The following is a 23421-nucleotide window of genomic DNA, read 5'->3' as shown; positions in this document are numbered from 1 at the left end:
TCCTGCCAGCCCCAGTGCTTCAATTCTTGTTGTGGATATTTTTGGACGCAGTAGTTTTGGTATGGATTGAAGAGAGAGCGGCAGAGGGGCTGCGTTTAAAGAGTGCTCCCCACTTTATGCGATTTGTACTTATAACAAAAATACAAAAAAGGACTGAAAACTTTGCGAAGAGACTGTGGCCTCGACACGATTCATTCATAACCGACAATCTTTTGAGACTCCACAGCGCTGAGAAGCAGATACTGTGCATAATCTGACGTCCATGTATTCAGAATATCCAACTGTGCTGGCCGGCTGTACCTGTCAAGTTCTCACTGCACCTTGATATTTTGGAGACTGTTCCTAACAGATGCGCTTCAGAAAATGTGCCAGAAGCCTTTCAGTCACGTAATACTGGAAAGCGGTATTTCCTTGTGCATGGGCTCAGAGGGCAAATTCTTAAAAATATATGTAAATAATAATACTTTTAATCAGTGCTTTTTTCTGGGGGGATGCAGGGGTACACATACCCCTAAACATTTTGTGAATCTAAGTTTGGCTTCATTGAGGGGCAGTATTTCAACATGAGTAGGAAAATGAGAGTACATTTTTTTTAATAGAAAAAGCACTGCTTTTAATAATATATCATGCCCACACCCCTGTGGAAAATATTGCAGACAGGATATAATTATACAAATCACTTTTTAAAAAATCATTTTTATTAAAAAGCAATTACCTCCTTATAATTTTCTTTTAACTCACGAACGACTCTCAGTCCACACTTCTGTGTGAAAAATGACCCTGTGCTCCTCTGAGTCCACAACTCAAGGGTAGTGAGAATATTTATACTCCTTATAACTGATTTCACCCCTGGCCTAAAACATTAGCCCAGGGATGTGTTTGAAGCAACCCTTTACACTGATGTACATGGGCTTCATTCTGCAAATACCAAATGTGCTGTGTGTATTCTTACATCAAACTCAAAAATCCATCAATGCAATTTAGACAATGGGGGGAAAGCCCTTTATAGAACAGAATGCTCCAACGACAGCAAGGAATGGTTCTTGGCCTGAATGGCATATCTCAGACACAGTTGGGAGCTTGGGGGATGAACACATCTCCTGTTTGTGTGTCAAGAAGACAGAACAAGTTGTACAAAGCAGGGCTGGCAAAAGACTCACCTGCCAGGCTGGGAGAACCTTCCCTATGTCGTTGAGGTTGATTCCATCTCCATCCTCGCTCTTCCCTTTTCCGATCCTGAGTCAGGGACAGACAAAGGGGGAAATGAACACCGTGTGCGAAAATGTGTCCATGCACAAGTTGGCGGTCCATGGCTTACAAAGGAGTGACAAACAAGACAAAACAAAACTCTGGCAGGTGTTTCTCCAGAAAAAAAAGGTAAAGGTAAAGGTACCCTGACCGTTAGGTCCAGTCGCGGACGACTCTGGGGTTGCGGCACTCATCTCGCTCTATAGGCTGAGGGAGCCGGCGTTTGTCCACAGACAGCTTCCGGGCCTGGCTGTCAACTTTTCCCTTTTTTAAAGGGAAATTCCCTTATTCTGAATAGGATTCCTCGCAAGAAAAGGGAAAATTTGACACCTATGCTTCCGGGTCATGTGGCCAGCATGACTAAGCCGCTTCTGGCGAACCAGAGCAGTGCACAGAAACGCCGTTTACCTTCCCGCTGGAGTGGTACCTATTTACCTACTTGCATTTTGATGTGCTTTCAAACTGCTAGGTGGGCAGGAGCTGGGACTCAACAACAGGAGCTCACCCCGTTGCGGGGATTCGAACCGCTGACTTTCTGATCGGCAAGCCCTAGGCTCTCAGACTTGTAATCTGGTGAACCGGGTTCACGTCTCCGCTCCTCCACATGCAGCTGCTGGGTGACTTTGGGCTAGTCACACTTCTCTGAAGTCTCTCAGCCCCACTCACCCCACAGAGCGTTTGTTGTGGGGGAGGAAGGAAAAGGAGAATGTTAGCTGCTTTGAGACTCCTTCAGGTAGTGATAAAGCGGAGTATCAAATCCAAACTCCTCCTCCTCCTCCTCCTCCTCCTCCTTCTCCTCCTCCTCCTCTTCTTCTTTTACTTTCCACTGCTCCTGAAACCTCCTTTTTATCATGGGCAGAGAAGGGCTCAAGGTACACATGTCTCTGACCCTAAACCTCCTCGCATGAGAATGCGCATTGTTTGGGGTTCAAACAATACAACCTCCCCTCTATTTTCCTACCACCCCCACCCCCCCACTGACATCCACATTCCACAGGTGCTAGAAAGTTGTTTAGCGTAGATCCTTGTTGGGCATTTGAGAAGTTTTCATTTTGTGGGGTTTCTTTTAATTGTCTGCTAACTTGCTAACCAATATAATTCTGCATTCCTGGGGAGTACCCCTTGACTGTAGAAACCACTGCCTTAATTTTGTTTTGCATCCAGACTGGTAGTAGGCTGCCAGATCAGCCGAGTTCGGTATTAGGGGATGATGATAACATTAGCAAAGTATTACTGTACGTGCCTCTTGTTTTAAGAAAAGAAGAAGCATGAAAGACATTTGCTCTCTTTGGTTGTCGCAACAGCCTTATGAGACAAATACCACGTCCCGCTTCAAAGAGGGAGAAGCGAAGGGTGGACAATGTCGAACTGCCCAAGGCCGCCCTGTTCAATATGTTCCAACACATTTCCAAGCAGCTAGGAAGCTAGAGACCTGTTCAGAAAATCCTATTGAAATGGAAGGTGTGAGCTTTTCAAGCACCTAAATTCCACACCCGGTACGACAACCTTGTGCTTTGTCCTGTACTTCTGCGGAATTGTGGCACGCACGCAGCCTTTCGTATAGAATATAGAATCCTTTTGTGCTACTGAAACTTTAAGGTACAACAGCTTAAGCAGGCGTTTGCTTCAAAGTCTCATCCTCTGATGGGTTTTTAGAATCCTTTCACATCGAAAGACATTGGGTCAACAAGTGTTAATCCTGCGAGGAAACGCCACTGAATCCAGTTTCTGCTTTTGTTCCGAAAGAAACGGAAGCATGCAACCAGGGGGAAAGGTTTAGGTCTTTCTGGTTTGTGTTATATTATCGCCACGAGTTCCATAGAAATCCATGTTGCCCATTGTTTAATGATGAATAACAGTAGAGCGTACTTTTCTGCAAATATGCAATCCATGTGGCATTGAAAGTCCCAGCAGTCTTATTCTTGCTGTTTAAAGAGATTGCAGTAAGCCCTCCTGACCTTTTGTACAGACTACAAATAGGTACACATGTTTCAATGGGCATCTCTACACTCTCGATTTAAAGGGACTTGCTAAAAAGTCTCTCCCCTCCCCACTTCCACAATGACCCCTGGGAAAGGTAGTTTGGTGGGTGGGGGGGATAACAAAAGTGTCTTTAATATAGATGCTGCATCACCTGGCCAAATAGTTCCCAGGATAATTTCAGGGGAAGTTGTGTAAGCTTGCAGTGTAGATCTTATTTATTTGCTTGCTTACAAGGCCCCAGAGTGGTGTACAGTGGTGCCTCGGTTTACGAACTTAATCCTTTCCGGAAGTCCGTTCTTAAACTGAAACCATTCTTAAACCGAGGCGCGCTTTCCCTAATGAGGCCTCCTGCCGCCGGTGCCCTTCCACCATTCGGCTTCCGTTCTTAGGCCGAGGTGAAGTTTGCAAACCGGGACACTACTTCCGGTTTTGTAGAGTTCATAAACCAAATAGTCTGTAAACAGGGCTGTTCTTAAACCAAGGTACCACTGTAAATCAATGTGCAGTGTGGTGTGGTGGTTAAGAGTGGTAGACTTGTAATCTGGGGAACCGGGTTCGCGTCTCCGCTCCTCCACATGCAGCTGCTGGGTGACCTTGGGCTAGTCACACTTCTCTGAAGTCTCTCAGCCCCACGCACCTCACAGAGTGTTTGTTGTGGGGGAGGAAGGGAAAGGAGAATGTTAGCCGCTTTGAGACCCCTTCAGGTAGTGATAAAGCAGGATATCAAATCCAAACTCCTATTCTTCTTCTTCTTCTTCTTCTTCTTCTTCTTCTTCTTCTTCTTCTTCTTCTTCTTCTTCTTCACCACTACACCACCCTGGCTCTTCTTCCTTTCTGCATCTCCAAAAACCACCCTCCGTCAATTACATGGTCATGTTCAAGCCTGGAAGCACAGCTAGAGAAGATTGGATGGGTTGGGGAAATAATGAATTGTCTTTCTCCTGAAATCTCTCCTTTTCCTCTATGAGCTCTAAACAAACTTCTGCCCTGAGTTGCAGACACCTTGCGCAGGAGCAGTCCTCTTAGAGGCTGGTGACTCACCACAAAGGTGGTTAAGGGTCCCCCACTTGTTACTGCTATAGGAATCCTTGAAGCAGCCAACCATAACAGTTGCTGGAGGGAAGAGTGATATTGGACTTGTGTCCTGCCATTGAAGGAGGAGAGGGCTATCGATAGCTACTCGCTGGAGGCAGCAATGTTTCTGAATACAAGTTGCTGTAAACCATAGGAGGGGAAGCTGTCATTGTGCTCATGTTCTCCTTGCAACCCCATAGGCATGTGGTTGGTCACAGTGAGAACAGGATGCTGGGCCAGATGAGCCATTGGCCCTGATCTAGCAGGCTATTCTAATGTCCTCATTTGGTGGCACCTAGTTGGTATGTGGTATATGGAAGTGAGAGCTGGACCATAAAGAAGGCTGATCGCCAAAGAATTGATGCTTTCGAATCCTGGTGCTGGAGGAGATTCTTGATTGTCCCATGGACTGCAAGAAGATCAAACCTATCCATTCTGAAGGAAATCAGCCCCGAGTGCTCACTGGAAGGACAGATCCTGAAGTTGAGACTCCAGTACTTTGGCCACCTCATGAGAAGAGAAGACTCCCTGGAAAAGACCCTGATGTTGGGAAAGATGGAGGGCACAAGGAGAAGGGGACGACAAGAGGACGAGATGGTTGGACAGTGTTCTCGAAGCTACCAACATGAGTCTGACCAAACTGCGGGAGGAAGTGAAAGACAGGAGTGCTTGGCGTGCTCTGGTCCATGGGGTCACGAAGAGTCGGACACAACTAAACGACTAAACAACAAAAGTCACTGTGTGATGTTGGACGAGATGGGCCTTTGGACGACCAGCAGGGTTTTTCTTCCAATGGTCTTTGGGTTTTCTGCCTCCCAACCAGAAAGTAAACCAAGTCCGGCGTCCTACTCACCCTTCTCTGTCTATGTGTGGGAGAGGATGCTTGGGGGTGTTGCGGAGCTTTCTGTGGAATTGCGTGAAGTCAAGTTTTTCAGGTTGCAAGTCCCAGGTGGCACCACTAGGAAGGAAAGAGAGAGTGAAAGAGGGGATGAGACACAGAGCAGTTGAATTGCATGCACACCACAAAATGATTTTGAAAAGTTGTGCATGGATCTACTGAACAGGGCACTTGGAAGCTGAATGAACCACCAACCTCATGTGCTGTTATTAGACTGTAGTGGGTGAATGAGGACTAGATGAGCATAGGCACTCGTTCCTTGGTGCCTGTTTATTTTGCAGTAGGTACCACCTTATAAGTAGCATTTGCTTTGGTGTGAGAAGTGGAGGTTGCTTCTTCTAAAAACCTCCAGGTGGCAGGTGGCATCTTAGAATAACTTCTATTCACAAAAAATTAAAAAATTAAAAAAAATTCCTTCCAGTAGCACCTTAGAGACCAGCTAAGTTTGTTCTTGGTATGAGCTTTCGTGTCCATTTGCCCTGGAAAGAGAAGTTGCTGAATTGCAACTAATTACCAAACTTAAAACCATGGAGTGACCTGGTCTGAACAAAGACATTGGATTCTTACCTCATTATACATGACACAGCTATTTTTAGCCATCTCACCCCTTGCTTTTTCCTGTAAAACCAACTGCAGTCATTAACAGTTGTCAACAGGTTTTCCACACCCGTCAGCCAATCACCCATTCCCACTACCCTTCAGAGTAATACTATATATAAGGGTCTGGTGACTTCTGTTTCAGTGTATCTGAAGAAGTGTGCATGCACACGAAAGCTCATACCAAGAACAAACTTAGTTGGTCTCTAAGGTGCTACTGGAAGGAATTATTTTTTTAAAATTTTATTTTGTTTTGACTATGGCAGACCAACACGGCTACCTACCTGTAACTTCCATTCACAAAAATAGTGAAGATTTTCCAAAAAGGTATCTTGCCTAATTTATCAGGGCATCTTATTTTAGTCCCCTGCCTCCCTGCACACACACACACACACACACACACACAAGATTTTGAGGCAATCTGATTGATTTTAATAATCAACTGAAATGTTACAGCCCATAAAGGTAAACATCCAGCTTGTTGAAACAATATTAGGATATTAGGAAGCTCGTCAAGGCAGATGGCCTGGAGCTGGGAATTTTACGTTTTCTTCCTCCCAGCAATCCTCATCAACCAGAATAGATATTGCAACTGTAACGGCAGAACCCTGTACAGCAGTGAGATTAAAAGGTTTAGAAGCAAGCAGAGCAATTTAGCAGGTAAACTGAATGGAAATGCGGGGTTGTATGGCGACATATTAAGAGCTGAACTGACCTGAAGGACTCGAGAGTATTGGCTGCCCAGATATCTGTTCCCAGCATGTCAAGAGAACTGTCTTTGTTGCCGTTCTAAAAAGAAGGTGTAAAATCTTCATTACTTTCAAGCAGAACGACGCGTCCACGACGCAACTTGCCTTAAATAACGGAGAGCGCTTTCAGGTTACCCATTTACTGAGCATTCAGCAATATTTGCTTGCACAAAGTTTGCTTATATACAAATCTAACACATGAAAATAATAATCTTTATTGCTGAGCATCCCCCCTGGTCTTCTTGTGAGATGTTTTACACGTCTTCACGGTAGTCATCTCTTCGCCCTACTCTTCTCAGTGCGTTTCGCCCCCATCACTTTCCAAATTGAAAAATAAAAAAATAGTCTTATTCCTTCCCTTTGCTGGGCTAGGGCGCCGGGGTGCATTGATCCAGTTTAGCTGTGCAAACTTGAATCCCTTTCATAAAATACGGATCCTGCCATTGCCGAATCTCAGTTCCAGACAACAATATGAGCCAATGAAACTGAGATGAGTATTGGGAATAAAACTGATAAATGGGTTGTAACCAAAACCTACCCCAGAGTACGTAGGCAGCATAGCTCAGCACAGCTTTAATGATAATCAGCCTTTGTCATTCATGGAGTGAATTGGAAGATGAAGGGAGTTAAAACAGCAGATCACCCTAGCGAGATCAGGGATCTTTCCCTCACCCCGCCCCTCCCCAACCTAACCAGAAGCGACCATATAACTGCAGGCCTGTTATTCTCCGGCAGGCGACGCTTAAAACAGATAATCAGCAATACGTTCTGGCTGAAACAACAGTTGTAGCTGGAAGTTTCTCATTCAGGCAATCATCCTTTTGATGGGCTCACAGTTTGGAGGCTAACACAACACCTAGCTTGTCGAGACATTAAAAAGCTGATCGCACAACAACTTGTGACCCTCAACAAACTAAACACAGTCCACAAGCAAAGCACAACAGCTAATGAGGGCCAACTCCTCTTGTGTGTGTGGTTTATCAGGTGCTGACAGGCTTCATTACCTGGGAGTGCCTTAAAGGTAAAGGGACCCCTGACCATGAAGTCCAGTCGTGTCTGACTCTGGGGTTGCGGCGCTCATCTCGCGCCACTGGCCGAGGGAGCCGGCGTACAGCTTCCGGGTCATGTGGCCAGCATGACTAAGCCGCTTCTGGCAAAACCAGAGCAGCGCATGGAAACGCCGTTTACCTTCCCGCCGGAGCGGTACCTATTTATCTACTTGCACTTTGACGTGCTTTCAAACTGCTAGGTGGGCAGGAGCAGGGAACGAGCAACGGGAGCTCACCCCATTGCAGGGATTCGAACCGCCGACCTTCTGATCGGCAAGCCCTAGGCTCTGTGGTTTAACCCACAGCGCCACCCGCGTCCCTTAGGAGTGCCTTAGGGCTGTGCAAATGCTCTACTCAAGCGTTACTCAAACGATACCCACACCTTCCCCTACATTTTGGTCACAGGAGCCTTCAGCATTGCAGTTGTGGCAGCCACATTCCCCCAGGACGCTGAGCGCATGTGGACACAGTCAAACTCTCGTGATGCCTGGGAGAGTCTAAAAACATGGGACACCACCTATTTGTAGGAGCAAAATCCCCATATAGCAAAATACTGGGCTCAAAAAGTGCACCCTTCATTATCGCTTGGCTTGCTAATTAATGGTTTGGAATTTTTGAAACTGGACTTAACGTAAAAGTAGACTTAAGGATTTTTATTTTTCTAAAAAAATATCCAAATCTGTAAACTTTTGCTATCTACTTGAAAGAGTTGGGGGGGTCTCTCGCTAGCAACCATTCCAGATCTCTGTTAATTTTATTGAGAAGAAACGCATTCATTTTTGTTGGTCGAGTTCTTGTTCTTCTGCACGGATACTTTTCTTTGCAAGTTACACCATGTGATACCCTATGTTTTCTTTTCGTGTCCATTTAAAAAAAAAATCAGTGACAGAGAGAGAGCGCCTAGAATTGTATGAGTAATTTTGTTTTTCCGCTGAAAAGGAAGATTTCATTTTTCTAGCATTTAGGAGCTGCCCTTTTTCTCTCCTAACTACCATCCATCAGTCAGCACCCCCAAAATCAATAAGTTCCTTCTCTTGTTTGCATGATGCAAAACTCTAAAAAAAAAAATTAAGGAAAAAAGGAAAGGGAGCTAAATTTTGGGCCAACCTAACAAATTATAGCTTTCCATATAAACTTGTGCAGATGTGTAATTTACTATCAAGTTGTAGGAACGTGGGGTGTTACGGTCACAGGACGTGGGCCCTTTTTGAGGAGTGAGGCCTAGCTCATTCAACCACAGACTCTATGTCACACAGATTACATCCACACCACAAATTTAAAGCACTATCATACCACTTAAAACAGAAACGGCTTCCCCCAAAGAATCCTGGGAGCTGTAGTTTGTTAAGGGGCCGAGTGTTGCTAGGAGACTCTTATTCTCCCCTCGCAGAACTACAGTTCCCAGAGTTTCCTGGGAATAGACGATTTGTTATATCGTTCTGGGAACTGTAGCTCTGTGAGTGGGAACGGGTGGAGGGTCTCCTAGCAATGCTCAGCACCCTTAAACTACAGTTCACAGGATTCTCCCGGGGGGGTTGTTTATAAAGCGGTGCGGCGGTGCTTCGAATGTGTGGATGTGGCCACACACACACTGAAGACTCGTGTCCTTACAGGATGAGGCCTGCAATGAAGAGCCACCACCAGACATTTCTTCCAGCTTTCCTAGTCTTGTCTTCCACCACCAGCAAAACCACTAGAGGATACCTTGGTTGAATGACTGAACTGTCTGCTTCTCCCTCGGCCGCCAGACTTTGACACAGACCCATGCCTGGAGCCTGAACTAGGCTGGGATCCTGAGCTGCCACTGCTGCTGTGATCCCACTCTTCCTGGAAACATCAAAAACAACAACTCGCTTTAGTTAAGGGCAACTTTATCAAAGCCAATAAATGCCTTTTTGTGTGTGTGTGTAGGGCAGGGGGCAGGAAGCAGGTGGGAGAAAGTTAAGCCTGGGGTGCCAAGAGACAACTGCTCATCTTGAATATCTGAAACCCAGCTGTTATCCTGAACTAGGAATCCTGACTATTTTGCACCGCATTCTGTCCTGAGAATTCTAAGGTCTCAAATATAGGAATAGGAATAATTTATTGTTGGCCAAGTACATTTTCCAACATACTTGGAATTTGTTTCGGCTACATTGCAATGTAAACATACAGACACTGTTCCTCTCACAATACAAAGAAGCAAAGAAACCCCACCCATAATTTACCTCCCCTTCAGCTATACAACTACGAATTTAACAATTTAATGGCACAAGGGAAAAAACTATTCTTGTGCCTGGCCGATTTTGTATATGAAGTCCTGTAGCGACGTCCAGATGGAAGTAAATCAAGCAGATGATGACCGGGATGTAAAGGATCTGCTACAATTCTCTCTGCTCTCTTCCTAACTCGGGTAGCATAAATTGTCTCTATTGCAGGCAAGCTAGCACCAATTACCCTTTCTGCAGTTCTTACAGCTCGTTGGAGCCTTTTCTTGTCTCTCTTGGAGGCTGTACCGTACCAAGCTGTTATAGAATCACAGAGAACAGTTTCAATGATGCCTCTGTATACAGAATAAACATTCGTAAACGCACACATATCTAAATATGTAAACCATGGGTCTGAAATGGTACAGGAGAGCAACCCTGAAACCATTTTGACTCTCCCAAGGACCTCAAATATCCCTCTGCAGTAAGGGAGGCAAATGGGGAAAACCTTCCCATTGTCTTTTCGCTTACAAATCCTATCTTAAGGGCATATTTGTGTATGAATAGGGTGAGCCTGTGACCTAGATTCAGGAACCAAAGTACAGTCGTACCTTGGATCCCGAACGCCTTGCAAGTCGAATCTTTTGGCTCCCGAAAGGTGCAAACCTGGAAGCGAGCGTTCTGGTTTGCAAACATTCTTTGGAATCCAAACGTCCGGCGCGGCTTCTGATTGGCTGCAGGAGCTTCCTGCAACCAATTGGAAGCCGTGCCTTGGTTTCTGAGTGTTTAGGAAGTAGAACGGACTTCCGGAACGGATTCCGTTCGACTTCTGAGGTATGACTGTATTAACCACCACAAAAGAAAGGCCAGGCTGCCCGGGTAATGCAATCAGCGACCATTATCAGGTATCCTGGCAGACAGGATTTCTGCTGTAAACCGCCTCCCATGATGTATGTATGATTATTTTGGGGTGGTCTTTGGCGAAGGGGGTTGGGCAACGTCAAAAGTCTTCAAAGGTTCCTGCACACTTTTATTCAGGGTCCCTCCCTCCTTGGAAGGAGGAGAGGGAACTCTGTTGCAACAGAAAAATAAAGATCTGCCTTGCTTTCGGCTGAATCAGGCCTCCATCCATTCTTCTCTGACAGATCATAGACTTAAGGGAGCTGGGAAGCAAAGCCAAACCCCGATTTTACATCATTCTCCCTGGCTCATGTATCTCAAAAGCACCCCTGAAGTGTTGCAGGCATCTCTGGTCTGCAACCAATTCTTTACACAGTTTCTCTCTTGCTTGCTTGCTTGCATGCATGAAGGGGGTTGGACTAGATCCTCAGGGTCCCCTTCCAACACTATAATTCCAATCTCTGAGTAGAGAAGGGGCTGGGAAGGGCCACAGCTCTGAGGTAGGACACCTGCTTGGTATGCAGAAGGTCCAAAGTTCAACACACAGCATCCCCAGGAGAGACCTTTGCCTGAAACCCTGATCAGCTGCTGCCAGTCAGTGCAAGCAATACTGAGCTGGACGGTCCAAGGGCTTGGTTTTGTAGAAGGCAGCTTCCTACAGTTTTGCAGTGACAGGTCGAAAGGTGCCTTGACAGAGCTCGGCCTAGGAATGTAGGATTTTATAGCGAGTCAGACCATTAGTCCATCTAGCCCAATACTGCCTGCACCAACTGGCAGTAGCTCTCCGGGATTAAGGCAGCAGCTTTCCCCAGCCCTACCTGGTGACACCAGGGATTGAATTTGGGGCACTGTGCAAGGCAAAAGCTCTACCACAGAGCTATGGTATTTCCCCATGTGGCCAGAGAGATGAAACCTCGGACAGCTGCTGCCAGTCAGTGTGGACAACACTGAGCTAGGTGCAGCAATGCTTCAACTGTGCAGCAGGCAGCTTCCTATGTTCCTGTAGCTCAGTGTCAGAGAACATGGTTTGCATGCGTTTGCATCCCAAGTTCTATGCCCGGCAGCTCCAGCTAAAAGGGATCCTCACTGCTGGGGAAAAGATCTATAGGCAGTCACTGTCAGTCGGAGTCAGCACTACACTGGTAGAAAAGCAACTGATCTGATTCATTAAAAAATATATATATATTTCAGATCTTGTCTGGCCAAGCAACAGATTGAGGTGATGCTATTTGAGATAGCAAAGTGCACCGTTCCTCTTCCATCAGGGATGCTAAAATTCTTTGCAAGTTAAAACAAAACTGATCTCAGGTGAGCCCAGCTTGGGAAGGAACAAACTAAGCAGGATTCAACAGTGCTTAAATGCAATGCACACTCCATTAAAAAAAGTTAAGTCTCCTTTTTTTAAAAAAAAAAAAATGGAATTATGAAGTAAAAGGCGCAGGTACCCTTCTAAGTGATTTCTGTGAACTGATGTATGAAATTCTAAATCTACACTAAGAAATTTAGAGTAGGCCCCAAGGATGGGGAACCTGTTGGTGGACTACAAATCCCATGATCCCTGCCCATTAGCCATGCTGGTCGGGACTGATGGGAGTTGGGAGTCCACTGGTTATCTGCCTGTGCAGTAGCTTTTGCCAACCTGGTGCACACAGCTGTGCTGGCTGAGAATGCTGGACATTGCAGCCCAAAATATCTGGAGGGCACCAGGTTGGCAAACGCGGCTTTGAAGAGATTATAAACCCTTTCATGTGTGAACATCCCTGAAGGTCCCATAAAAACAGCCTCGATGCCATGGGGAACGCACACCAAACAGGAATCCTGCCCACAAGCAGAAATGCAAATACCGCAACACACATTAATCTATAACACCAGTAAAAAATCGAAAATTCTTTCTAGTAGCACCTTAGAGACCAACTGAGTTTGTTCCTGGTATGAGCTTTTGTGTGCATGCACACGAAAGCTCATACCAGGAACAAACTCAGTTGGTCTCTAAGGTGCTACTAGAAAGAATTTTCGATTTTGTTTTGACTATGGCAGACCAACACAGCTACCCACCTGTAACTGGAACCAGTAAAAAAATCACTCCACTTTTCAAAGCTGTGCTTGTTCCGATAGGCAAAATGATAACACAGTGTGCATATGCCTTTGAACAACACCTTTGCATTTGTGAAGCTGAGACTATTTAAAACCATAAAAACATAGCAGAACTCTGGTGTACAGACAAGACGTTTTCGAGTTAGAAATGAGACGTTTTTAAAACATGGAGACGTTTGAGTTTAGAACATGTGTGCTGTTGTTGGACTCCCGCTTCCATTGGCTCCAGCCAGAATGGCTCAATGATGGGATGTGTAGTTAAGTGACATTGGGAGGGCTACTGGCTGGCCAATCCTTGGTTGGGGGGGGGGGGCGCGAAGTGACCCAGGTGGGGAATGGTGCTGGTTTTAGAAGTTATGCATGGTACGAAAAAAGTCAAGAGGATTAGAGAAGGTTTTCTCTCTCTTCCTCTAGTTCTAGAATACTAGAACTTAGGTCACCCGATGAAAATGGCTGGCAGGAGATTCAGGACAGACAAAACCAAGTATTTATTTGTGGAATGTAATATACAGAATTTGCTGCCAAAGGCTTAGATTTCCTAGAAAAAATAGTAACAGTAATAGACAAACTGATGGGAGGATAGATCTCTCAGAGGCGATGCACAATCACAGATAAGCCCAGGGCAAAGAGCCCTGTCTCTCATCTCAAGATGATGGTGGACTGCAATTCACATCATCCCTTTTCATTGGCTCTGCTGTGGGGGCCAAAGCGAGCCTGAGTCCCACAACAAATGGTACCTCCAACTCTCAGTGTGGTTTAACAGTCAAACCCACTTCCCAGGAAACTCTGGGAATTGTTGCCCCGTGTGGAGAACAGGGGCCTTCTAACAACTCTGAGCACCAATAATAAACTGTACTTTCTGCAATTCTTTTCTGGGAAGCTGTGACTGTTTAAAGTGGCGTGTTATCGCTTTAAATGCACAGGGCAGATGGGTCCCAGTGTGGTGTAGTGGTTAAGAGCGGTAGACTCATAATCTGGTGAACCGGCTTCGCGTCCCCGCTCCTCCACATGCAGCTGCTGGCTGACCTTGGGCTAGTCACCCTTCTTTGAAGTCTCTCAGCCCCACTCACCTCACAGAGTGTTTGTTGTGGGGGAGGAAGGGGAATGTTAGCCGCTTTGAGACTCCTTCAGGTAGTGATAAAGCGGGGTATCAAATCCAAACTCTTCTTCTTCTTCTTCTTCTTCTTCTTCTTCTTCTTCTTCTTCTTCTTCTTCTTCTTCTTCTTCCCTCCTAGACTGCGTCCTTTCCTACGATCTGTTTCTCATCTGAAGTTATCATATCTATTACTGTAGCACTGCCCTTCCCAAATACCATTGCCTTTATATCCAGCTTTTTCTCCCCCCCTTTCCCCAAATTGCAGCGGGAGGGGGGAGGAGTGGGAGCACTTAACCCTTTCCCCACGGACAATGGTCCCAGTGCAAATTACCTTTCTCCCAATAACTGGGGCTGGAGAAAGGAGGAGTGATGATTCGGATGCAGGTTTTCAGAAGTCTGGAAAGATCTGCTTTCCCCCTTCCAGCTTCAAGCAGAACAGCAATGATTTGGCATTGCTAACTCTTCCACATCTGGAAACACCTCTGGTTAGGGTGCTTGGCAAAAGAGCTAATGAAGTTGGAGAACTTTGCTAAACCTCAGCAAAACTAAGCAGCCCTACCAAGTTTGCAACCTAGCAGCTCAAGTTTGTTCATTTAGTTTAGGCGTCCCCAAACTCGGCCCTCCTGGTGTTTTGGGACTACAACTCCCACCATCCATAGCTAACAGGACCAGTGGTCAGGGATGATGGGAATTGTAGTCCCAAAACATCTGGAGGGCCGAGTTTGGGGGTGCCTGATTTAGTTGATAAGATTTATATACCCCTTGATTGCAAATACCCTAAAAGTGGCTTACAGAGAGTTAGCTTGCAAACAACCTAAAGTTTATGAAATACTGTTAATAAAAGGCTGTTTCGCACCGCTGCAAGGTCTTTTGTTTTGATTTAGTTAGCTTGGCTTCTGTAGCACAGTAAGTACAGGTATCAGAGTCCAAGCTGTTCCCAACAACTTTTCATGATCTAGCAAACAGCTTCGAAAGCAAACTAAGGATAACATAGGCAACGCTGGAAGATCACAACACAGAGGAACAAGCAGCTTTCAAAACTGGCTCCCACCAGTGCTATTTTTCTAGAAAAAGAGGTGCCAGAACACACCAGGAATGATTCTCTTATGATGGCAATGGAGCCCACCTGAGAGGCGCCGGAACTGAATTCTGGTGAGTTGTGGCTGGGAGAAAAAAGTCCTGCCTCCCACCCAGTTCAAATGGTAGAGTAGGGTAGTTGAAAATGAGACTTCTTCAGAAACCACCTTCTTACTTTTTCAGAAGGATCTCCCAGAAATAAAATTTCCCAGAGTCTTACATTGCAACTGAAAATTCAGATGGATTTAAGAAGGAAGGTTTGTGTGCAGTTATCAGCAAGAACCCAAAGTCATGCTTCAAAATCCTTTTGGGGAACATTATTTTAAGCTCTCAAGGAATCTCAAGTCTTGGAGGTGAAACCTTGAGGCAAGGAAGAAAGCCACAACACACACACACACACACACACACACACACACACACACACACACTTCCAGCGGAAGGTTCCTGTTTCCCTTACCTGGTTTTGATTATGAGGTGCTACGTTCTTGCTTCTCGAGGAGGAACGGTTGCCTTCTACCTGTTCATTGCAGTCAGCTGTCCACTGGAAAAAAAGAGAAAGGGACAGAATGGCGCTGTAAGGACTCTCAGTGGTTGCTCATGAGGAATCAGGCTAACTCTGAACTTCTACAAACTAAGTTCTTTATTGTGCAGATATTTATAGTGGAGTAACTGTAAAAACGTCCAGCTCATCCCTCTGCAGAGCCCGGGAATGTCCGTTTCTGGTTCTTGGTCCAACATAAGAGGCGCGGGATCCTGAACCCCCGCCTCCCCCTTCCACGTCTTTCCTCCCTGCGAAATCGGGGCGCGGGAAAAGGTCCCTGTTCCCCGCTTCCTGCTTGGTGCTGAGGCTCTCTGACCCTGTCACAGCCCCTGCCCCGACTTCCTGCTTCCATCTCCCCCTCCCCACTGGAGGAGCGGTCGCTTCCTCCGCTCGAGGAGGACGACGAACTACGCACAGGGGAGGGTGGTTCCCTGTACTGCAAATGACCTGGGACCGCTACCTGCTGCGGTGAGGGGGGTTCCCTGACAGGCGCCATGTGAAACAACTGCTTTGAGGGAGCCCTGGAAAGTCAATGCTGTAAAACTGGAAGGTTGGACAACTTCACAAAGAATTCCGTTTGAGCTTGAAACTGGAGATTGAAGGGGAATCATTTTAAACCAGCCCTGCTGCGAGTCTACGCAGAAAGTTACTGCCCCAAAGAATTATTTATTACCCTGCCTGCCCACAAGTCAGCCACTTGTGGAATATCAATAGCCTAAAATTGATAGAGCTGTGGGGAATGGATAAAATTAAACAAGGGGGTGGATTGGAGCCCCCCCCCCAAAAGCTGATTTCCCTGCTCTAGAGGCAGAGGACCAGGGTTCAAATCCCTACTCGGCCATGAAGCTCACTGGGTGACCTTGGGCCAGTCACTGCCTCTCAGCCTAACCTGCCTCACAGGGTTGTTTGTTTTTGGGATTAAATGCTGAGGGGGAGAACCATGCTCACTACCTTGAGCTCCTTGGAGAAAAAGTTGGGATATAAATGGAATAAATAATGTAGCTGGAAGAGGAGCTTCACACACACACACACACACACACACACACGGAGGGAGGGAGAGCTGTACACCACCTTGGGAAAAAGGCGGGATATTATTGTTGCTGTTGCTGTTATTTTTATTTATTAAATATGTATATCATCCTTCACCTGAAGATAACAGGGCAGGTCACAACATAACATAAAATACAAATACAAATGAGAAAAAAACCGAAAACAAGCCAATAACCTTCTTCCTACAATTCCATTTATAAAAGGCATTTAAAGAGGAACGTTTTTGCCTGGCGCCTAAAGGTGTATAATGAAGGGCGCCAGGCAAACCTCCCTGGGGAGGGCATTCCACAAACGGGGAGCCCCTGCAGAAAAGGCCCTGTCCTCGTGTTGCTGCCCCTCCGGAGCTCCGGCTGAGGGAGCACACAAAAAGGGGCCCTCAGACGATGATCGCAGGGTCTGGGTCAGTCCGTACGGGGAGAGGATATAAATGCCAACCATCATCATCATCATCGCAAATGGAACCCAATTCGTTGTACTCTCCCCACTGCACCTTATAGCCCCTTGTCCAAGTCGCCCACCTGTACGCACCTGCGAGACATTAGACTGCGTTTTCTCGCTCTCCCCGTCCCCTTCCGTCTTGTCCGTTAGCAAGCCTTGGACCTGATACTCCAAAACGTAGCTGTCGATGAAACGCTCCAGCTCTTCGATTTCCTGCGAACGGTTGCTCCCTGCCTCAGACGAGGCAGAAGCCGCAGAGGAATTTTCCATCACTCTGGATAGGGAGCCGAGAGCGGAAGGGGCCTAAGGGCAGGCGGGGTGGGGGGAGGAGAGAAGGAGAGAGAAGACATGGTTTTCACCTATGTGCCAACATTCACATTTAAAAACAGAGAAGTCTAAAGAACTGCCCACTTGCACTCCTCAAAGCCTGATTAAGAATTTTCAAGGACCTCCCCGCTCCTCTGCGTCAGCCTAAAAATATCACAGGGCACTTATTAGACTTTTATTCAACCTTCCTCCACCCCCTCCCCAAAGGAGCCTAAAACACAAAGCAGCGAATACAACACAAAGTTTAGAAAAAACAACATTTAAAAACGGTCAGTCAAATATCCTCGCATCTCAATAGCTGAGAACTGGGAACTGTAGTTTGTTAAGGGCGGGTCACTAGGACACTCCTATCCCCCCAATAACCAGCGTTCGAAATTCGCCAGGTGCATTTTTGCGCCTATCGGCCACTTGCGACCAAGTGAAGATGCCTGGGTGCCGGGATGGCGCCCCATGTTTCCGCCATCTGTAGGAGCATGCCTGGGGATACTTGGACCTGGGCTGTTTTCACACACCAACCACGCATCCGTTAGAATTTTATTTGTGATATTTCATCTGCAGAATCATAACGGATTTCAGGAACAGGGGGGAAAAACAACGTTTGAGCCTCCTGGCCCCGAAATGGCAACGACGCATTCTGTTTTGGCGATTGTAACCCCGGTTTAAGGAGCCATTTGTTTCCAACGCTGCACATAACTACGATTCCCAGAGTCCTCTGGGAAGAAGGACCGGTGGTTAAACCAGTTTAAGTCTGTGGTGCGGATGTGCCACTTAGGCATAGATTGGGGCATGGAGGGAGGGATTTTCAGCGGCAACCAGGAACATAAATCTTGTGGGGCACGCCAGACTAGGCCTGTGCGATATATATCGCTGTATCTTCCAGGACCGGTATGAGGAGAAGACCGTGATGTTGGTTTCACTCAACGGTATACCGGTGATGAAGCCGCTGCGCTCCTGAGTCCTTCTGCTAGCGGCGCAACTTCATCCAGGGGGTGAAGCTGGCAGGGGGGCTTTGAAACATGGCAGTTTCACCAACGATATACTGCTGAAGAATTTGATATCCTGCTTTATCACTACCTGAAGGAGTCTCAAAGCGGCTAACATCCTCCTTTCCCTTCCTCCCCCACAACAAACACTCTGTGAGGTGAGTGGGGCTGAGAGACTTCAAAGTGTGACTAGCCCAAGATCACCCAGCAGCTGCATGTGGAGGAGCGGAGACGCGAACCCGGTTCACCAGATTACAAGTCTACTGCTCTTAACCACTACACCACACTGGCTCATGCAGCGCAGAGGGAGAAACAAGTTGCAGATGGGGGAGGGGGAGGCTTCTTCTACACCACAACTGAACGAAGCCTGATGCTGCTGAGGCATCGGGGCTCGCTCAGGTGGGATGAGGGGAGCCCCCCCACCCCCAAGTTGAGCAGTGGCTTAGGCCTGCTGCATTGGAGCTAGCCTACGAGTCATTGGGGGGAAAGGGCCCCAGCTCCGGCGGTGAGCTCTGCGATGGCTTCGCCCTGTGTCTAACCGCCTAAAGCCAATGCAGCTTCTAATAATAATAATAATAATAATAATAATAATAATAATAATAATAATAATAAATTTATTTATTTATACCCCGCCCATCTGGCTGGGTATCCCCAGCCACTCTGGGCGGGTCCCAACAGAAAATTAAAAGCACAACAAAATGTCAAACACTAAAAACTTCCCTAAACAGGGCTGCCTTCAGATGTCTTCTAAAAGTCAGATAGTTGTTTATTTCCTTGACATCTGAAGGGAGGGCGTTCCACAGGGCGGGCGCCACTACCAATAAGGCCTTCTGCCTGGTTCCCTGTAACCTCACTTCTCGCAGGGAGGGAACTGCCAGAAGGCCATCGGAGCTGGACCTCAGTGTCCGGGCTGAACGATGGGGGTGGAGACGCTCCTTCAGGTATACTTGACCGAGGCCGTTTAGGGCTTTAAAGTCAACACCAGGGGTCCACATACTTTTTCAGCACGGGGCCGGTCCACTGTCCCTCAGACCTTGTGGTGGGCCGTAGTATGTATGTGTATGTATGTATATATATATATATATATATATATATATATATATATATATATATATGTATTTAATGAACCAATTCCTGTGCCCCACAAATAACCCAGAGATGCATTTTTCATAAAAGCACACATTCTACTCATGTAAAAACATGCTGATTCCTGGACTGTCCACGGGCCGGATTTAGAAGGCGATTGGGCCGCATCCGGCCCCCGGGCCTTAGTTTGGGGTCCCCTGATGAACACCAACAATTGTGCTTGGAAACGGTATATCGCGGTATATTCTTCAAACCATGATGTCTGACTGGTGATGCACCGCGATGTTGAAAATCCAACATTGCCCAGCCCTGCGCCAGACACACGTGAAAGAATTGAAATAGCACGGGAGTTCCTCTTTCGCACACCTTCACCACCCTTGAGGTTCCAAGAAGCAAGCCATTATTAGCTCCTTCCAATCTGTGCGATCATGTGCTTTGAGCCCTGTGGCAAGCCAAAGATGGCCGAACAAGAGACCCAATTACCAAGGTCAGCTAACAATGGGAAATCAAAAAAGACTCGGCACCGGGCGAGGCAAAGAAAAGCGGCGACAGCGGGGGGACGCATTTAGCTCTTCGAGCGGAGGAAGCCAAGAGATTCTTCCGAGCTCCGCTCCGCAGCGTTGCAGGCGGACCCCCGAAAGAAACGGAGCCGCGACAAAAGGTTTCGCTTAAACCTCCACATGAAAGCGCAGCCCATTGTAGTTCCCCCTGCAACACGACAATGGAGAGAAGCCGTTAAAGGCCGCCACTCAACAGGGCTCTTATTGCAGAACTGACAGATGGACAATGCCAAGCCAGGCGTGACATATGGGAACATGAATAAACACGGCACAGGGGTGACGGAAGAGTAAATAATTAACTGGTTCTTAGAGGATAGCGGGACTGAATGAACTGCTGACTCCGGAGTTGGGACTGCAAATGGTCCAGATTCGGGTTTCGGCTCATTGGCCCCCTTAAATATTTTTTTAAAAATGTTGATAACTGGGGATAACTCAGCATACCTTCTGCAATTACATGCAAGCTATCCATCTCTCGGTGGGACAGCATCAATTCTCTGGAACTCACTGCCTAGTGACGTTTAGGCTGGTGCCTTCATTGTACTGCTTTCAATGCCTGCTAAAAACTTTTCCCTTAAGACAAGCCAACCCAGACATGTAATTTTATTATGTACCATTGTGAGGGTTTTAAAAAAAAATCTGCTAGTTTGTTATCTATTTATTAGGTCTGCCATTTCTATTTGCTACTTTTTTTTTTAAAACAAAATTTTATTAGCATTTTCATAATATAACACAAACCCAACCCCACACCTACAAATACAAAAACAAATACAAATACACATAAAGTCAGGATTCTTCTTCTTGTTTATATACCTTACACAAAAAAAAAAATTCTAGTTCTGAATCTTGACGTTTGACTTCCCCCGCCTTTTCACCTTCGGTTTTAATTCAATATACTATTTCCTTAACAACTTTTTTCTATAAAAAGATTTAACTTTACTTAAAAAAAGAAAACATACTTATCTCAATCTTTGCATTATAACCTAAATCATAACCAAATATTCTTATAGCTAAACTTATTTCTTCTGTCCTTTATCATGCTGCTTTTAACTTAAAATTCAATATCTCCATGCTTATTTAAAATAAACTTATAATTAACAGACTTCACACTCCGATTTCGGATACCATGGCAGACCATTTAAATTATACATTTAATACTTCAACCCACTCCCCCTCTATCCATCGTCTTTTCCTGTCTTTCTCCACAGCCAAATCTCCCTTTGTCTTCCTTTGAGTGTCCACAGATCCAGGCAGCGTCCACAACAAACCCAGCATCGAGCCTCAGGGCGTTCCTCATTTCCATTCTGGGCTCCTCCGATTTTTTCCCTCCTTCTTCTTGTAAAAATCTTAATTCCATGTCCCTTGCCCCCGAGCTGCCACCTCGGGGTCTGGATATTGTAAATTTTCCCGTTTCAGGTTCCTTTTCCTGTCGGGTTCGCCCAGCCATTTCAGACCATTCTCCAAGCGCCCCTCCCAGCTCTTTGCCAAGGCTTGATTCCATTGTGTAAAACTTTTGAAAGGCCTCCTCTGTGGAAAGTACATCCTTTTTATGAATAATTCCACTCAAGACCTGTAATTTCCGATTAAGCAATTCCATCTGCAAGATAGTGAGCATTTCCTCATCCCTTAAATCAGAGTTCGATGCCAGTGCAATCACAAAGTCCAGCATTTTGAGAGAGGGTGAGTATCACATTTCAGTTCCTGTCTCTTCCTTCCTTTGTTTCAATTTTTTCCCACGACAAACCAAGTCGCCTCCATTTCTCCGAAGCCGGAGTATAAAGACCAAAACTTCAAACGGAGATATTTTTTCCCCAGTTAACCCCCGAAGGGAGATCTCAACAGACTCAGTTTTCAAATTCCAAGTACTTTCTATTGATTGTTGTAGCAGCAGTCACTTAAAGGGTTAATCTCTTTCCCCACTCGAAGGGAGGGAGGCGGGCTGCCTTTCTTCTTTCCCCCAGAGCGGGGGTCGGGAAGGCGCGGCTCCGGAGCCGCATGTGGCTCTTTTAGAGCTTTGCCGCGGCTCCGGGGCGGGGAAATGGTGGGGGGCGCTGCGCCTGTGGCCCGCCTGCGCCCCCCTGCCTGGCTTTTGGGATCGGCAGCAGGGCGCGGAGTGGTGGAGAAAGCAGCATCCCGGCTGCTTTCTCCACTCTGCGCCCTCCCGCCGATCTCAAAAGCAGGCTTTTGGGATCGGCAGCAGGGCGCGGGGTGGAGAAAGCAGCCGGGATGCAGCTCTCTCCACCCCTCGCCCTGTGTGCCGATCCCAAAATGGGATCCGCGGCTGGGCGCAGGGTGGAAAGAGCTGCATCCCGGCTGCTTTCTCCACTCTGCGCCCTCCCGCCGATCTCAAAAGCAGGCTTTTGGGATCGGCAGCAGGGCGCGGGGTGGAGAAAGCAGCCGGGATGCACCTTTCTCCACCCCTCGCCCTGTGTGCCGATCCCAAAATGGGATCCGCGGCTGGGCGCAGGGTAGAGAGAGCTGCATCCCGGCTGCTTTCTCCACTCTGCGCCCTCCCGCCGATCTCAAAAGCAGGCTTTTGGGATCGGCAGCAGGGCGCGGGGTGGAGAAAGCAGCCGGGATGCAGCTCTCTCCACCCCTCGCCCTGTGTGCCGATCCCAAAATGGGATCCGCGGCTGGGCGCAGGGTGGAAAGAGCTGCATCCCGGCTGCTTTCTCCACTCTGCGCCCTCGCGCCGATCTCAAAAGCAGGCTTTTGGGATCGGCAGCAGGGCGCGGGGTGGAGAAAGCAGCCGGGATGCAGCTCTCTCCACCCCTCGCCCTGTGTGCCGATCCCAAAATGGGATCGGCGGCTGGGCGCAGGGTGGAGAGAGTTGCATCCCGGCTGCTTTCTCCACCCCGCGCCCTCCCGCCGATCTCAAAAGCAGGCTTTTGGGATCGGCAGCAGAGCGCAGGGTGGAGAAAGCAGTGGGGATGCAGCTCTCTCCACCCCTCGCCCTGTGTGCCGATCCCAAAATGGGATCCGCGGCTGGGCGCAGGGTGGAGAGAGCTGCATCCCGGCTGCTTTCTCCACTCTGCGCCCTCCTGCCGATCTCAAAAGCAGGCTTTTGGGATCGGCAGCAGAGCGCAGGGTGGAGAAAGCAGTGGGGATGCAGCTCTCTCCACCCCTCGCCCTGTGTGCCAATCCCAAAATGGGATCCGCGGCTGGGCGCAGGGTGGAGAGAGCTGCATCCCGGCTGCTTTCTCCACTCTGCGCCCTCCTGCCGATCTCAAAAGCAGGCTTTTGGGATCGGCAGCAGAGCGCAGGGTGGAGAAAGCAGTGGGGATGCAGCTCTCTCCACCCCTCGCCCTGTGTGCCAATCCCAAAATGGGATCCGCGGCTGGGCGCAGGGTGGAGAGAGCTGCATCCCGGCTGCTTTCTCCACTCTGCGCCCTCCTGCCGATCTCAAAAGCAGGCTTTTGGGATCGGCAGCAGAGCGCAGGGTGGAGAAAGCAGTGGGGATGCAGCTCTCTCCACCCCTCGCCCTGTGT

At 47.5% G+C, this 23421-nt stretch overlaps 1 protein-coding gene across 4 annotated transcripts in view; it reads right to left on the bottom strand.

Moving 5' to 3' along the window:
- The window catches only part of CTIF (cap binding complex dependent translation initiation factor), a 177415-nt gene that overhangs the window by 105162 nt on the left and 48832 nt on the right, over positions 1-23421 (bottom strand). For 2 of the 4 annotated variants that reach the window (XM_033164257.1, XM_033164255.1), the window contains exons 2-7: positions 17071-17283; positions 15409-15492; positions 9303-9425; positions 6516-6589; positions 5159-5263; positions 1161-1236 (exon numbers count right to left, since the gene is read on the bottom strand). In XM_033164257.1, coding sequence (XP_033020148.1) covers positions 1161-1236; positions 5159-5263; positions 6516-6589; positions 9303-9425; positions 15409-15492; positions 17071-17250 — 642 coding nt within the window. In that variant the 5' untranslated portion in view covers positions 17251-17283. The remainder of the gene's footprint in view (positions 1-1160; positions 1237-5158; positions 5264-6515; positions 6590-9302; positions 9426-15408; positions 15493-17070; positions 17284-23421) is intronic. The other 2 variants (XM_033164259.1, XM_033164258.1) reach the window with 1 other exon arrangement.

Source organism: Lacerta agilis, chromosome 11, assembly GCF_009819535.1.
Source record: "Lacerta agilis isolate rLacAgi1 chromosome 11, rLacAgi1.pri, whole genome shotgun sequence".
Taxonomy (NCBI): domain Eukaryota; kingdom Metazoa; phylum Chordata; class Lepidosauria; order Squamata; family Lacertidae; genus Lacerta; species Lacerta agilis.
Note: the sequence above shows the minus strand (reverse complement) of the source record. Positions and strands in the feature narration are given on the sequence as shown.